A 17,544-nucleotide genomic window follows, 5' to 3' on the forward strand; every position below is an offset into this window, starting at 1 on the left:
TCACTCACCAAAAATGCTCTATTGCCAGTTTACACAAAAAAGAAAAGACGACATAGTGTAGTCTGACATATCCAATGAGTACTGCTTTAAATATTACGAGAAGTATCATAAAATTATTATTGTCACCCTCTTGCTACGGTCACAATGAAATTTCCCGAATACGGGATGAATAAAGTTATCCAATCCAATCCAATCCAATTAATTATAAAGAAAAAAAAGCAGGATGAGACTGATGTTTAACGTAAAACCTGCTGTATGCTTTTTTAAACACAGGGGTCAATGATGCAAAATTTCTCCTTGGCCCACTTTGAATCCTGTTTTGCTAGTTGACTTGTACAACTTGTTTCAACTACCAAGCCAAAATGGTATGTAAAAATACAATAACTGCAGTACAAAAACAGATTAGTAACAATAATAGTGAACAATTGGTAAAGGTCTGATAGCAAACAGTAGGAACCATGTGTTTTTCTAAAAAGATTTTGAGCGAGAGAGAGAGAAAGAGAGAGCGAGAGAGAGAGAGAGCGAGAGAGAGCGAGAGAGAGCGAGAGAGAGCGAGAGAGAGCGAGAGAGAGCGAGAGAGAGCGAGAGACCACCCTCAACACCCATTAAAGGCTGCATTGTTTCCCAGGGGTCAGCCTGGGTTTCATTCCAAGCTTAAACACAAAGCAGGAAACGGAAGTTGAGCGTGCTAAGGTGATGTCAAAAATCAACATCAATATTTGTTCTTTTTTACATTTAATAATGTTTCAGTTTGTGTTCAATGGAAGGCCAAAAACTCAGTGAGATGTACATCACTTGTCATGGAGAATAGAGCTGTTCTCCGGGAAAAGAAAAAAAAACACTGATTGCGGATATATCTGCAAAGAAGCTTCATCATGCTGAGAACGCACAAGTATGGTGGCCAAATCTCTCTATTGTCCACACCAAGAGCACACAAAGGCCAGGGCATAGTGTAAAGCAGCCTTTTGAGAAGTTGGCAGTGCAACAAGGCCTGCTACTAAGGGGCTTCTCTCTTCAGGTTTTGTTTCGTGCTTTCCATCACAATCGTGCCCAGCTGAGTCACGGAGCGGGGGTTGGAGGAATCTGCTGTACTTTTCCGCTCGAGCCACACCCCCCTCCTTCCAGGCCTACCCGTTTCCTATTTTTCCACATTTCATGTCTGTTTTTCTCCTTTAATTCTCTTTACAAACTATGGAGGAAGACCGTCGCGACTGTTGTAAAGTTTTGAAACTACGACCGGTATGTATATGACAGGGTCACACATCAAACACATTCACAGAGGTTAAAGGCATCTGAAGACCCTCTGGGATCGAGATCCCAAATTCCTGGCAAGCCACACTGTGATGTTAATCTTCTAAGTTATGTGCATGCAGTTGTAGATTGGATACTTCCAAAGAAACAATTGCATCTTATTGACATACCCATCTTGATAATATACAACCAGACTTCTTAAAGGCTAAACAATTAGCATTGAGTAATACCACACCAAGCAGAGGTTCATATTAATTATATGCAAATGTGGCCACACGCAAAGTCATTTGGCTAAATAATGTGGGGAATCCCCCGCCCATCCTTGTTTGCCTTTTTGTCTTTCATTAGTGTTAGTTTTTTTTTTAGACTTCTCTATGACTAATATTCTATAGAGTGAACATCTGACCAAAATGTTTCCATCTTTAACAGCCTTTTACAATTGGTAATGTATTACTTACCAACAATCTAGAATAAATGCTACATAAATGTAACTCAAACACCTAACTAAATATGCTAAACTTGAATGGGTAAATATCAGTGATGCTGTTTTTCTTATTTACAGTTAGGCTTATTAGTAAGCCATTTTATGATAGTTTTAAATAATGCTTGTTCGCCTGTTTAGTGAATATATAAACAATGGAATCTTCCAATCGATGTAACCACAACATTAATTTTTACTGAATTCATGCTTCACAAAACAGTTTACAAATCATGTAACAATTCAGAACGTCTTCTTTAGTCATCGACCACATACAATGAAGCTTGGAGTTAAACAATGTGATTCAAAATGACGTAAATGATTTTTTTAAAAAAAGCAATGTCGTTCCAATAGTTATTAACCACAAAACTGTTTGCTTATATGTGGAAAAATGAAGTGGGTTTGTGTGTGTGTGCGTGTGTGCGTGTGTGCACTGGGGGAAGGGTTCAGTCCAGTTGAAATAACACACCCTTGAAAGACAAAGGTCTGCAACATGATTGACTTGATGGTTTGGTTTGACAAGACAGTGGCCTGAATGATGGATCAGTTTCAGTGAAATTAGGAAAATGAGTAAGTCGCACGAATGAGCAGCTTCTGTCATCTGCTATTTATAGTCGAGTATTACAGTCGCTGACCTCCCCCACCATTACTATTGATCTTCTCACTACTCCTGTCGCCTGTATCTGCATCACATAAACAACCTTCCATTATTCATTTCTATCACATCTTTCATTTTAGTATGCTCTTCTTTTTAGACATGGGGGATAAAGAATTCCTCAACCAATGATAGCACAAGTAGACATAAAGCTAAATGCAAAGAGTTAAAGTGTAGCAATAACCCTGTCTTAGATGGAACAGAACCTGCATGGTTGCTGGCTGAAGGATTAACATGGGGGAGGGGACAAATACAGTAGAAAGGTTCCTCAACATGCTAAGAAAGAAGTTTGAAAGAAAATCTAACAACGAAGTCCAGGATTTCTTTGCAGAAATATGTATATTTAATTTAGCTGGTAAACATTCTTTAATTAATGAATTAATTAAATGCATTTGAAAGAAGGGAGAATCTGAAATGGATGAAAAGTAGCCCAATAATCTTTTATCAATTCACAAGGTGGAATATGTCATCTAAAAACAAAATAATTTGCTATAAAACAAGGGGTTGCAAAGGAAGCTCTGGCCGAACATGGTTCTTTTCCATTCAATATTTTACAAATTCATTAATCAATGTAACCCATATGGCTAAAACACATTACATTGTCGATAGGGTAAAGGAAAATTGTGTGTTACTGGAAAACAAATAAAATATTTGATTTTGAAACTCTGAAAATTGGGAAGAAACGAGAAACCTGAGTTTAATTGCAAATGTGAACGGTTAAGTACAGTAATGTCCATCAAAAATGCAAATTCTGCAATCTTGCAGCCACCCATCAAAAAGAACAGACTGACTGACTGAATCACTGAATCACTTGAGGACCTTTGTAGATAAGAGTGCTGAAAAGCTCAAATCTCCCTACGCCTCTTCATATAGGCTAAAAACCTCAAACAATCAATATCAAAATGAATTGGAAACTAGAAGTCCATAAGTTTTCTGTTACTCTAGCAATACATTGGTCTTCCACAGAAAATACTTCACCAAAACTTTGCTAGCAATGAAGCCGCCCTTGCCACAAATAGAAAATAGACTCCCCACTTCCATATACATAGTATATTACTCATTCCCATAAAAAGAGACTATTAAATCTTTCTCTACTGCAAGAAAAAAAAGGTTTCCATTGATAGCCTCACTTACCTTCCCATGTATCCATTTCATGCTTCTTCCAGGTTGCCTGGAACCCATTCAAACATGGAGGCTGCCAAAGAATAGCTTCATAGCTTTTTTCCCCCTTCCCCTCTGTTCTCTCCCCCAGCAACCTCTTTCCTCGACAGCCTGCTCCTCTCTGACCACAGCCAGAGCTAAGTAACGCCACTGGTCACTTTACTGCCTGGTCACATGACCACAGAGTTCAAGCCCCGGGGTCGCGGGTTGGCTTGAGGTCCAATGACAGCCAGGGGTTATCTGAGTGGAACTGATAGTCCTATTTTCACTGCCGTCCTACAATACAATCCCTTCACCCCCGCCACTCCCCCCCCACCAAAATTGCCCCCCCTCCCCTCATCCATGCCTTTAGCAGTTGTGCAGAGGACCAAAGTGCATGTCCAAGCATAAACACAGGTTCAAGCTGACAAAACACACCAACATTAACTAATTGACGTGTTATGTGTGCCAGCGGAGAAGCTCCATGATTACCGGTTTTCCTACCTACAGGTTGACGAAAAAGTCCATTTTCTTCAGGAACAAATGCAATTGTTTCTCCAACTCTTTAAAGCCTAGTAAAATATATAACAACAAATATCATATCACTTATTAGTACCCTTCCACTCACATTAGTGGTACTGTACTGGTAGTTGGGAGTTTGACACGCTGTGGTCCATTAATTGGTTGACGGACAATTGTTATTTCTACCTACTGGAATATGTACTTATGTGGCAGATAAAAAAATACCCTGAAAATAGAGAGAGGGTCTCTTGTCTTCTCTGCAGGTTCCCCACCAACATTTATCAATCGTAATTGTTCAATGGCTAATTGGGCACCTGACACCGTTTGCATGAACATGATTTGGAAAACAAACTTAAATGGTTAACCTATTTTTTTTAGGTTTATCTACCAGGTAGGAAAGCGTGTCTGTTGTTTTGTGTCAATCAGGAATACACTACTGTGTGAACTGAACTTAAATTGTGAACACTGAATAGTCTTCCTACCAACCGGTAGGTTTGTTTCATTCCCTCTGGTTGAGGATAATGAGAAACACACAGCGTTTAACTCTCTAATAAAGTGTACAAGTCCACCTTGACATGCCCTGAAGCCTCCCCTCAAGCTGGAACGGACCGCCCACCGTAGTGGACAAGCCATTCCGGATCCTCCGGCCCGTCTACCGCCTGACCCTTTCCAAACTGCTCCGCCCAACTAATACCACATGCTCTCTCCCTCAGCAACTCTGTAACCCCTTCCACCCCCAATGTGAATGCTAATGACCTGGCCACACAAATCACAAACTGTATAAGAAGCCTTTCACATTCAAACGCAACACCAAAGATGTTAGGTATTTCATGTGCTCCATATATTAAGGAAACAAGAAAATCTGAACTACTAAGCACAAAGAATATTACAATGAGATAGTGGAGCCGCTTTAGTGATCAAAGCCTGTCTATCCTCCACGTTAATGTTGCAATACCATAAAGCTAACTACCATATGTCACTGCATCAAGCATGGCTTTAAGTTAAGACCTGGGCATGCCGTTGTCATTAAATATTAATTTGAACCTTATCATTTACAATTTACCACGAGTGAATAGTTCAGTGGTTTGGAAAAAAATAACATTTTCCTATAAATTAATATATTTGTCCAATCTACTTTTCAGTAAATGTCGAAATGTTCCAACACACACAAAAGCAGACAACAATTTACTTGAAAAGAAACAATTTCAACATCGCATGTATTTGTATAGCCTAATCGCAGCAGTTGCTTCAAAAAGACCAAACCCCAACAGGAGAAAACAGGAAAGGCCACAGATGGGTCATTCCTCTTCCAAGATGACCAGAAAACATTGGAGGTTGAGTTGGCAACATTTAATAAATTGCAAAGATGTTCAAAGACAACTTGAGATTCCAAGTATAGTCGCTCTAATATCCACAGGTAACGTGTTACCTGAATATAGAATGCTTGAGAATCTACCAACTTCTTTCTGGCTCTCGGTGTCAACAAAAATAGGCTATGGGAAAGATGTTTGTGGGAAGGAACATACGTTGTAAGTACCTGAGTGGTAAACTTAGTTGTTCATACTAAAAGGAAGCCAAACCTAAGCAGCCATATTCAGTTGTTAATACTAAGAGGAAATCAAAGCTGAACAGCCCTGTGTTACCCTTGACCTTTGGGCACCCTTCCACCATTGTAGAAAAACTGCATAATCAGCTACGTTGCCTTTAACCTTGAAGTAGGCAGAGATGAGGCCAGCTACGGGTCATCTGCAAGTGTCAGTTTTGTTCTGAAACAAAATCGGTTCATATGAGGAAAACCTATCACCTAAAATGGTGTGTATAGTTCCTCTGTGCAAATGATGACAGGCTGTGTGAAAAGTGACATTGCATTGAAAAAAAACATGCACGTTTCACATTTTCCGTAGCTAAGGAGGAAAAATCCAATTCAACAGAATAAACACTCCCCCATTGGTAGGATTGATTGTTCTTGGCCCCCCCTTCTATGCAAAAATAATGTGGTTAAATCATACACATTTATTTGTTCTTCAAAATGCCTCTTTAATAATGTGTCATGAACACAAAACATCTGATAGCAGGATTTATCCCAATTCATCAAAAGAGACTAAACAGTCAATATCAAAAATAAAAGACATGAAAAGTAAATTCCGTGACCCTCCATGTTTTTTATTCAACTAAAAAGCCACAATAATGAGGCGGGGAAAGTTTATTATAAGTAAATATCCTCAATCTGTTTAAAAAGGGCAGCAGCAGTCAATGAATTGTTTATCTTTGAACTGGATGTTCCCACTCCTGACAAATAAACATACTTTTAAACAAACATTTTTTCACGCAATAGTATTTTGGATTCGAAATAAGTAAGAGTTAAATCTTGTACTGTATTGTTTTTTTAAGCATTTCCCCCAAACATCGGAGTAACAAAGGGTATTTCTTTTGTCAGAGCTCCCTTCCCCCCAACACACCGTCACTCACATAAGACAAACCTTTCTGCTTCTTAGACAAAGAGCTTCAAGATAAACAGGAACACACCACTCTGCACCTGTTCTCATCCAAACATCCAGCAGTTTTAGATGTATGTGTATATTAGTGTTATGTCAGGGACCTCTGGTAATGTAAATTTAAAAAAAAACCTCAAATGTTTATAAACACACCATACATTTAGCATACAGAGTACATAATATTTACAGATTGAGAATAGAAATCCTTAGTTTAGCTTTATTGGAGTTCCTGTAAATGGAAAGTCTACATCAATTGCAATTATAGCCATTGTTTGCTTGTGAATTGTGCACTATAATGGTTGTCAAATGCATCTTGTCCAAGAACAAATAACTTATGACTTCTGGCAGCCAGGCATGTTTGACTGAACAACAGCAGAAGCTTCCATGCTTGAAATCCAGCTGGCACTTGCCCAAATTGAAATATATGTGTCTTGGTTTGGCCACTAGCTACATCCGAGGTAGAAATATTTTTAATTTTGGACAAGATTGGCACGTCAAAACCAGTACAGAACAGTAATTGTTGGGTCAAATATTTTATTTTTTTGCTCAGAAACATAAAATAAATTACCTTCTTCACATTCAAATGAAGCAGAGTTATTTTTAGTACGATGTATTCAGTAAATAAAAAAAACGATTGCGATTGCTTCAGGAAACTATGCACATGCATAAACTAAGTTTCATAGCCAAACAATATTTTGAGATTTAAACTTTTCTTTTTATTTCTGTATTGTTTTAAGAATTTTTTTTCCTCATACAATTTAGTGAACTAATGTAGGCAAATACTTCGGTTGTACAGATTTCCTAAAATGTACCAAAGCAGTTTTTCATATTAAAAAAAATCACTGCATTGATATCTAATTATTAAATGACATGCTAAAAATATTTGATGTTGGTATTTGGTGCTTCCTCAACTACTATAAACAAAAGTAGTATCATAGTAATGTTCTAAACCTACAATGTACAATAGTCTACAATACCAAATATTAATCATATTTTTAAGATTAATCTTCCACACGAAGATCCTTCATTCATTATATGTTGCAGTCAGTCAATTCGTATGTAATATTAATATAAAACTAATATTAATCACTCCTCCAACACGATTAGAAAAGGAATTGTGGTGTATTTATTAAAGATAGATAAACAAAAAGATTGTAGCCTATTTTCATTAGCATAGTCAAGTATAATTAAGAAGTATTAAGTAAGAATTGTCAGTGTGGCTTTCCATGAATCCCTGAGCATCCTTTTTTATGACGTAGCAGCACCACAATATTCCGGTTTCAAGTGGCGAGCAGTACCAATTGCACCAAAAGATGGCAGTCTAGTACAAATATTATAAACCACCCATCAGTTGGCAGTTAAAAGCAGTCTCCTCACATTCCAAAGATAGATCAAAGTAGAGTCAAGTAGGAGGTGAGACACCCCAGTAACGATTATTAGCTAAAAATCACTGCCAGCAGTAAGACTTATGAAGACTTTTCAGCTGTTTTAATCTTTCTTCATCTGATAGTTTAATTATAAATATCTACCTAGATCAAAATTTAGTGGTGCCTTTTTTAAATTACCATATTTTTCGTATTCGCATGACAAAATTCTCAATCATGTTGTAAAACAGTTTTAAAAACAAAAGCCTGCCTCTGGTTTATAACTTTATAGTATTGTAATGATGTTCATCTACACTTGTACAGAAGGACAAATACAATCGTTTGTTTTGTTTGGTTAATTTAAATGTCGACCTAGAAAATTGGTTCTCTTCTGATCGTATTCAGTATGACCGAGCCTCTTTTCTACTCCCATATTTCACATATAATCGTGTTACACAAGAGTGTTCAATGTCAAACTGTGTCTCAGTCAGGAAACCATACCAGTTCTTTTTCTTCTGTCAAGAAGAAATGCGGGTCTTTTTCAATAAACGCCATCTATCAATTTAGCGCCAGTTAGATCATAAATTGAGCACAAATTTCTTTGATAAAGAAAAACCCATTTACAGTTGGGTTCTGATGACTCATGAAAAAAAAGAAAGAAAAATGAAGGGGGGGAAAAAAACAAAAATGATGACATCGTCAACTGAAATTACAGACATAATTGCATCCTTCCAAAGATTTTAGAACGCTACATTGGTCAAAGCACACTTAATAACTGCAAAGGCAATCCATGAGTCGGTACAATAAAATATGCCATCGCAAAGGTTCCATTCCCCCTCTTATCGGAAGTACTACTACTTAGGTTGTTATTCTACTGCCTAAACCTTACCCGCACTATTTTCAGGAGCTGTAGACATTATGGAGAATTGTCCTAATAAATTCCCTTTGTAGTACATTACATTCAGTTTATGCATTGTGCACAAAACCAAATAATTTCAAACCTTTTGGTGATTTCTGAGTGACAACAAGCAGAAAGCAGAATCTCAGTCTGTGTCATTTCTGTAATCATAGGATACCTGGGTAGCAGGTGTCCACAGAGCCTTTGAAAGAGCCCGCTGAAACTCAAGCAGGAATACCCTTTAATTTCCAGGGTCACATTACAATGCAGTATTAACTTGCAGTGAATCGTTCAACAATATAAATACAAGTCCATTCATGTAAAATGGACATCATATGAAATAAAGCAATATTTAAAGGAAAAGAATGCAAGGGTGTAGATGAGTAAGCAATAACAAAAGCGAAGAAAATGATGAAGGCCCATCACCATAATTTTGCTGACAAATATTAATATCAACATGCTGCATGCATCAAAATGCTGCTGACCCCTTATTGGTTCACAGTCATCCCACTTTTTTTGCATTACTTTCACATTTTTTTATAATATTTTGCGGTTCTCTCACTTTCATTTCATTTCACTGGGGGAGAGAACAAGCTTGGGCACACGCAGGAACCAGAGAAAAAAAAATTCCATGCTTAAAAGACAACTGTGTCAGCTCATGTTTACCTTGGAGCTGCACTACTCACATATTAGAACATTAAGCATGGAAATATCTGTCACTGAGCGCCCATAGTAGCAGATCACGTAACTGCCTGGCTTTCTTTTTCTTTTTTTTAAAGAGCCTTCTTAATCTCAAATTAAAACATTTTATATACAAAGTACATGCACGACTTGATGAGTTTCACATTAAACAGAAAGTCAAAGCTAACGGCACATGGAATTAATACTCGTGTCCTGCTGAGACGCTCGTGAAAAGCGTCTTTTCTGTCACGAAACAAGCGGGTGGATAAATGAGCGTCGACATTTTCATTTTCGTTCAGTCGGGTTATCATCAGTGTCGGAACCGGTACCAAATACCCTCCCTTTGTGGATAGATGTTTTATATGACAAAAAAAAAATAATAATAATAATAATAAAATCTGTTCCTCTAAATAGTACAAACAGTTTATATAGTTAAACATTTGTGTTCGTATTATTTTATTTGGGAGAAGAAAAGCTAGGGGGTAGTGTGGGCAGTATCAACTCACGGGATTATACTCTAAATCAGTCCATGACCACTTGGGCATGACTGATGGCTTGTTTACAATAAACAGCTAGCTGAAATTTTTGCATATCACTAATTAAATTGTTTAATTGAGGTCTATTGTAACTATGTAATGACATGTTCACTGTGTACCAATCGGTGAAAAGCAGTGTTCTCAGTCTCCCATTCCTCTGCAGGACCCTTCCAAACTGATCTGGCTTTATCCATTAACCTAACCGGGATAGTGAAAGTCGAGGTGGCAAATATATAGGCCTATAAATATGTAGGCGTATGGGAATTCTTTTTTTGTTATGTTAAATAAAATAAAAAACTAACAAAAATAACAAACTGTAACACTAATTTGTAATATTTTAATGTACAAAAGTATGGGATCTTTCTATATTTATATTTAACTTAAATTATAATAGACAATACCTGCTTTTAAAACTTGCAACAACAATTAAAAGCTTTGTTCTGTTTCTTTAAACCAGGCAATGAGCCTATGTCCAAAAAGGAGTAAAATATGAATAAAATGTCTAAAAGGTGCAGAAGTAAAACCTTGCAATAAATAAAATACTCAGAATAGATATCTAAAAACTGTGAGTGCAGTAATGGACTATTTGTTCTCAATTATAATCACAAGTGAGTGCTCAATGTAAAAAAAAAGATCGTCTGGTTAATGGATTTTTTTGCCAATACGTTGGATCCCTGCTATGAAGGTTGTTTTTTTTCTTTCTAAACAATTATGCCCTACTGTTGTGAATTTGAGTTTCGCTGGTTCTTTCCTAAAAAACTAACAATCATTTCACTTTTGCCACCGACAATCGAGGTCCAAACGGTACTACCTCTTGAGAACTTCGCTTCCCATATTCTTCATCCTTTCTTTGTCCATATCAAGCTCATCCCCTCTTCTCTCTCATCCAACACACACTCCCATCTTCTCATCCACCCCCCACCCATCTCTTTAGTTCGGCACCCCCCCTCTCGTCCCGTTCTCTCTCTCCTCCTTTTTGTACAACCCTCCTCTTCTTGCTCCAGAACTGTCAGATGGCATTAGCTCTTTTCACACTCAAGGCCTGTAGGAATAACAGCCATGAACCACGCCGAGAAGCGCCATTCTCCTGCTCCAGTTAGCCCTCCGCTCAGTACAGACGGTTACGCAAATACCAATTTTATTCATCTGTGCCTTTTAATAAAAATATGCACAATTAAAGGCAGAAATACGCGGGAATCTTAGCAGAGAAGGTCATGGCACTGGCTAAAGAACCCCATTGATTGTGTGCAATATCTCGGTCACTCAGGCAATCCATTAGAAGTTAGCAGCCTTGATTGAGGGATCACTCCACAGCTTTCCAAAGATCTGTTTCAGACGGATCAAAAACAGATCTACTTCTTATGTACTTATGAAGCTGCTGGCCAAGTTAACTGCTGTATAACATGCTCAGATTATTCCCATGAAGTTTTGGCTGCAGGGCAAGTTATTCAAAAATCACTGTGACAAATAAGATTAAGAAAAGATGCTATTTTGTCGAGAAACAGAGTGAAATAATTGGTATACAGATTTTTTTTTTTTACATCGTTATGTAATCCTCAAGAGAGCTTTAATTTAATGGAAGGTCTATAAATGTATCTATTTTTAAATACAAATATTGCAGTGTAGCTGTCAATTTCCAGTAAAAATACAAATATCAATATGGTAAAAGGGTTAGGTTAGATAAATATTAAACAAATGAATTGTTTATTTACACAATACAAATGACCAATCCGATCGACGGAAAGTTTTTGCCAATTAAATTGGCTATGAAAAATAGGACTCGTCGACAAGGAGACTTGACACTTGCGTGTGAAAAATGGAAACACAAGAGCCGCTATACCCAAGTAGATGCGATGATTTAACTCTCTTTTTTAGTAAGTGCTTTGCAGAATGTTGACAGGGTAAGATGAAGAAGACATGCAAATAAATATAACAAAAAGCATTGACATGTTGAGTTTAGCACCCCTGCAGATAATTTCCCCTATGTTACTAAAAACAAGACCACAATAGAGAAGAGCAATTAATAAGTGAATTGAATTGAACTGAATTGAATGCTTTTTTTGTCATTACACAAGTATAATGAGATTTAAAAATAAGCAGTCAGGCAGGCACCCTCTGGCTGAGAAAAGCCAACACCTAAAGAATACACCATGAGAGGCCATTTTTATCTGTAGCCGTTTTCATCGTGTCATAACTGATTATGTCAACTTATCTGATAGTTCAGGGGCTTTTAAGGATGGACTGTAGTAATTGATTTGCTGTTATTTGAAAGTTGGTTTACTTGGAAACATTGTCAGAAAAGACACTACGGCCATGCAAAGGAATGCAAGTCAGGCACAAAGAGTTCTTTCTGCTCTAATGCCCTCCTTAGTGTTTGAACTGCTAAACTGTCCAATTTATTCATCTTTCTGAGCTTGCAAGACCATTACCAAGACACAGAAAATCCTGCAAGGTTCTTCTTTATTGGTTGCATTACTGGTCTTGCTCATACAGAAAACATGCTGGATCTCCTGTACATTCGTAGATGCCGTGCAAAAAATACCCTGACCTTCGTGTAAACACGATTAGCCATTGCAAAAAAAAAATGCGGAAAAATACTGTAGGAGGAGAGTGAAGTTTCTCATCACTCGGCCCTCGACAAGCCCAGCATGAAGAGCGGCTTAGAGAGTAATAATAATCAAAGCAGATTAGCCGCAAACTTTGATAGATTCTACACAAGCCGACAGCATCAAAATGATAACCGTGAATCATCCAATCATTGTCATAAATGAGCAGTGTGGTTCCACTAATGGCTATGATAGAATGATTATCAGTATCAGCAAAGCATCACCGTAGCTCTCTTTGACTTCCATTTGCCTCTGACAAGTCCATGGCGCAATGATTCTTCCATGTTAATGCACTGCGTTACACATTAAGTGGGGTGAGGAAGGATGGGTGGAAATAGTGGAGCTTTAGAGCACTCATGTGACTGTGATCTCTGGCTTGCCTGCCCTGTGATTTAGGCCTTGAAATGACAGACGTGCCCCTCATTGGAATACGGGTGGAGAGCTAATGACATACTGTGTGGGCTAACATGACTATTAGTCCATTGGAGTTGAAGGAACGGACTGGAACACAATTCTGTCATTACGCCCTGACAGAGCAGACTAGACGAGACCTCTAATCATGAAGGCAGGGAAACGAGATGGGATGAGATGAGATGAGAATAAGACTACTCTGGTGAAAAGGAGGAAGCTTCCTTGCTTTCACAGATACTCCCTTCAAGTTTTATGTTGGAAGGTAAAAAAAAGAAGGCCTTAGAATGAAATAGCTAAAAAATGGGTATTCATATTGTCTTCAATATAAAAAAAGTCAAACATACAGTACACGTTTGGCCTTGGAAAAACCCCTTTGAACCTCTTCAAGGTAAAAAACTGCACTAACATGATGGCGCATCGCTATTCTTAAAGCACACTTTCAGGCCACAGCATGCCCACACAGACACAACACAAGTTGGGAAGCCTTCCCAAAAGGGTGTCAACATTCCATTTCTATTGCTCACATGTCTTGATAAAAATGTGGCATTGATAAAAAAAAGAATGTAGCCAACAAAAATAATAATATAGAGCCTGGCAATAATATCAATCACATCTGATACTTATTTCTCTCCTTTGTACCCTGTAGTTTTATGATGAAGCTTGTTATCTGGGAATATTTTCACGTTAAAAAAACGAAAAAAGAAAAGACATTTTTATTTAAATTTTGCTTCAGCCCGGAGCATCATATTAATGCATAGTCTTACCCAGTCCATAATGACAATAGTTTTTTTTTCCTAAATTGATTCAAAGGGTCGTAAAAATTGAGTCACAGAGCATTCATATGGAATCCAAGATGTGCACAGAATTTTTGAAAGATTTAAAAGGTTAGCAAACCACTGTCCCCCTCATCAGAATCTTAACAAAAATGCTCCTGACATCTTCACATTTAGTGCCGAGAGCAAGGCCCCCTTATGAAGCAGATCACCCGAATAACAGCTAAATAAAATAGGCCACAGCTGTTTGCTTCTTTGGGCTACAAATTAGACTCAATATGTCAGCCAACATCAAATCATCAAGGATCGCTGAAGAAATAACCACCACTGAACTAAGCCGATGCTCTCTCCTTCCGAAACTTCCGTACCACTAATGCTCTGTGAACAATGCAAATAGCAACACAGAATGCTAATTTACACTAAAGGGGAAATGAGTGCAGGAAGCTAGCTGTATTGTGCGTGGTAGATAAATTATGGAGCTATTTAAATAATGAATGGATCCTTTTCAACAAGACAGGAGCGTCTTGGAAGTGGCAGACACTCAAGGAGTTATTGGGGCACTTTGTAGAAGCCGTAGAATCCGTGAAGCTACCCAGCGCAAGTGAATTGTACCTTCCTGGGTCCATTTTGTTCACTTATCAAAGAATTAAATTGATTATTCCATGAGGGGGGATTTATTGAACATATAATTTACAACAGAAGGGCACAGGAATGCTTGCATCTGACACCCGTGAGATGTTGTATTCGACCACAGTGTACAACCATAGAACATCATACGAAAATGTGTAGATTTAGGATTATAATCTATTAAAAACAGATACTGGTGGTGCAGTCCTACAATCCTGCTGCCTTTTTTTGTAGGGACCGCAGATTCAATTTCCGGCCAATCCCTTCACTGAAGCTTTCTATCAGAAGACTAGAAAAATTAAGATTGCACCAAGAAAGTGTATGGCATGAAAAAGTCATGAACGTGACTTACTTTTGCTAACCCCTGATGAAAGGATCTTAACGTCAAACACATAAAATTTTAAAGAAAGATACCCCTCAGACCCGTCTACGCCCACCTCCTTTCGCTCGACTGGCAAGACACCAGAGTGTCTCTAAGCTCACTGCTAAAATCCATTTTCACACATGGTTGCAGCAAAATTTAGTATTGGTAATAGAAATAATAACATCTATTTAAAAAAAATAAAAACGTATTACATCGTGGTGTATCCTTATAATGAGGTAACATGGTTCATGTCAAAATACATTTTTCACCCAGCACTCCCTTTCTTAAACACACACTGTGGATGTCTTTTAACTATTGCCTCAGAAATGGGTATAATTATTGGACCAAATATACTCCCCATTCCAGGCCATGATGTGTTATACAGAAATGCAATAAGAGGAAAAGCCAGCTAAATTCACAATACCTTCTCCTAGGTGTGCCTCAAGGCCTGATCTTGGATAGACACCCCCAATACACCTACTCAGTAAGTGAATAGGACATTCAATCCAAACCTTACGTGGATGATGTTCACTCAATTGTACTTCTAGGTTTCCCTCTGTTTGCTAAACCCAAGAATGATAAAAGTGTGCCATGAAGCGGTCATAAAAAGGTTGTGTATTTTAAGGAAACGTCTGATATCACTGTAAAGTCAATGGACAATTATACTTCATTTGAGTGGGGGGACAAGATAAGATGTTTTTGGCTTGGGGTACACTGGCAGAAAAATAAATACAGATGAAATGGTTCCAGTCTTAATGGGATATACTGTATATCCCCACAGCAGTAGATTTTTAATAAGATTAGTTGTAATCTTAAATGAAGAGCAACAGTATCGCCATAAATACTAAATTGAAGAAACTAATTCACCCAATAAATGTGCAAACCACTAGATTATGGTGGGGGAAAAGATTAAGGGTCGCTATCACGATCAGTAAGGAGGCTTGGCACAAGAGATTGAGTGGTTGTTTTTCAACTGAATGATGTAGGTTTGATCCTCCAGTTGCCCGCGGTCCTGTCAAAGTATCCTTGAGCAAACTATTGGAGGCGATCTAATCCTTCCCTGGATATGCCAACAACAATCCCCGTGAATGTGCCAATCCTATAAGACTTTGACTACCTTTATTGTGGAAGGCTTTAAGGTCAAGGTTATTTGTAATATGTTACATAAAATCAATGGGCTTTTGCAAATAATTCCCTGATATCCGTTTCCACTGAGCTGGCAAATTACCTTTGTACTAAACACCTTTACATCACCGGACTTTTTTGTATGTCTGAAAGGGGCTTAATTTCATGATTCAGTTGTATTGTTTTGCAAAGGTTGAATCAACAAATTTTAGATAGAATCTCACAACTAAGGACAAAAACAGTATTTTTTGAAGCTATGTCATTTGACTCAAAAGATGAAAAGGACAAAACGGAACAACTGCAGAAACAAGATGGTCGCTGGCATGTCGGGACACTTCCAACAGCACTTCACTGTTTGTATTTGGCCTGATGTTGTAACCAGATCTGAGGCACAGGCCGGTGGATGTCACTCCTCAACTCGATCCCCAGGGAAGTCCTCCTAGCCTAGCCTAAGGCTTTTCTGGCCCTGCAGAACTACAAAATGGGAGCGATAACTTCACTGCAGCAACGTTCATCCTTACGACACAAACAGTGTTGTTTGGTTAGCCCTGAAGTAGGCAGCAAGTTAAGTGCAAGTCAAAAAAGTTACATAAGGCCGAATAACGACCCAAGACTTTATTTCAACCGAGTTGACCATCCTCATATAGAATATGCACAGCCTTCCTAAAGCGCTTTATGATTCATTGTGAGCTATTTTTTGCCATTCTCCAGACAGTAAATACATTATTAAATCATTATTTATACAAAAAATTAAAGATACATGTAATGTGAGGCGCAGTCCGCATCTATATGAAATATATATTATCATTCTGTCATCCATAGTCCAGCATGAATGACATTGCTGAAATAGGCGGCATTCCTCATTCAGTAAGTTAGCGACTCTTTCGTAAAATTTTGCAAATGACAGCTTTTAATGTGGCAGCATTCATTGCCACTGCCTCTTACCCCAGCCTCCCCCAACACTTGATGGAATTTGCCATTGCACAATGGTTGAAAAATACACTTCAAAGGAAAGGACTCATCTAATCTCCTCCACTCTGCACATTGCAAATTTGCTGTGATAATAAGATCCTGCCATCCCAAGCGTTCTTAAGGATCTGAACCAAGGATGAGAATTTCATCTTGCTCTCTCCCTCTATGCATCTCTCCTAGTCAATAACTCTCACTGTGGAAGCATAAAGATTCAAGGTTTGTCATATCGGACGCACACTGTATATTTGGAAGGCATGCACATAATTAGAAGGCACTAATAATGGCACAGCCTAGTGACCTTTTTTCCCATTTGGCACAATAAGCACCATCATTACAAGGGTATAAAAACCTGCTTCAGTGAATTCAATCAGGTCAGTGCACATCAGTAAGCAACTAACTTGGTGATACTGTGTCATGGTGACTTGGAGACACTGAAATTCTACTGGGCTCACAAATCAAATAGAACGGGCAATGGGAATGGAAATAGGAAGCCCTGCAGGTAACGTTGTCTGTTGTGTTTAGTCTGCCTACACCAGGCTTGTCATCGTAAACACAGCTGCAGGACGCGCTGCAGTTTCCTCTCGCAACCTAATCTACCCTAACCCGGGAGACAATGTTCACCCCCCCTCCATTCTATCTTTACATA

General features: G+C 38.2%; 1 protein-coding gene across 2 annotated transcripts in view; it reads right to left on the reverse strand.

Moving 5' to 3' along the window:
• Nucleotides 1-17,544, reverse strand: part of nr6a1a (nuclear receptor subfamily 6, group A, member 1a) — a 59,824-nt gene that overhangs the window by 15,676 nt on the left and 26,604 nt on the right. Inside the window, exon 1 of one of the 2 annotated variants that reach the window (XM_077600914.1) lies at nt 3,519-3,802. The exons of the other annotated variant lie outside the window; for it this stretch is intronic. Coding sequence (XP_077457040.1) covers nt 3,519-3,534 — 16 coding nt within the window. The 5' untranslated portion in view covers nt 3,535-3,802. Of the gene's footprint in view, nt 1-3,518; nt 3,803-17,544 lie in introns of those variants that run through there. 2 annotated transcript variants of the gene reach the window in all.

Source organism: Stigmatopora argus, chromosome 5, assembly GCF_051989625.1.
Source record: "Stigmatopora argus isolate UIUO_Sarg chromosome 5, RoL_Sarg_1.0, whole genome shotgun sequence".
Lineage (NCBI taxonomy): Eukaryota > Metazoa > Chordata > Actinopteri > Syngnathiformes > Syngnathidae > Stigmatopora > Stigmatopora argus.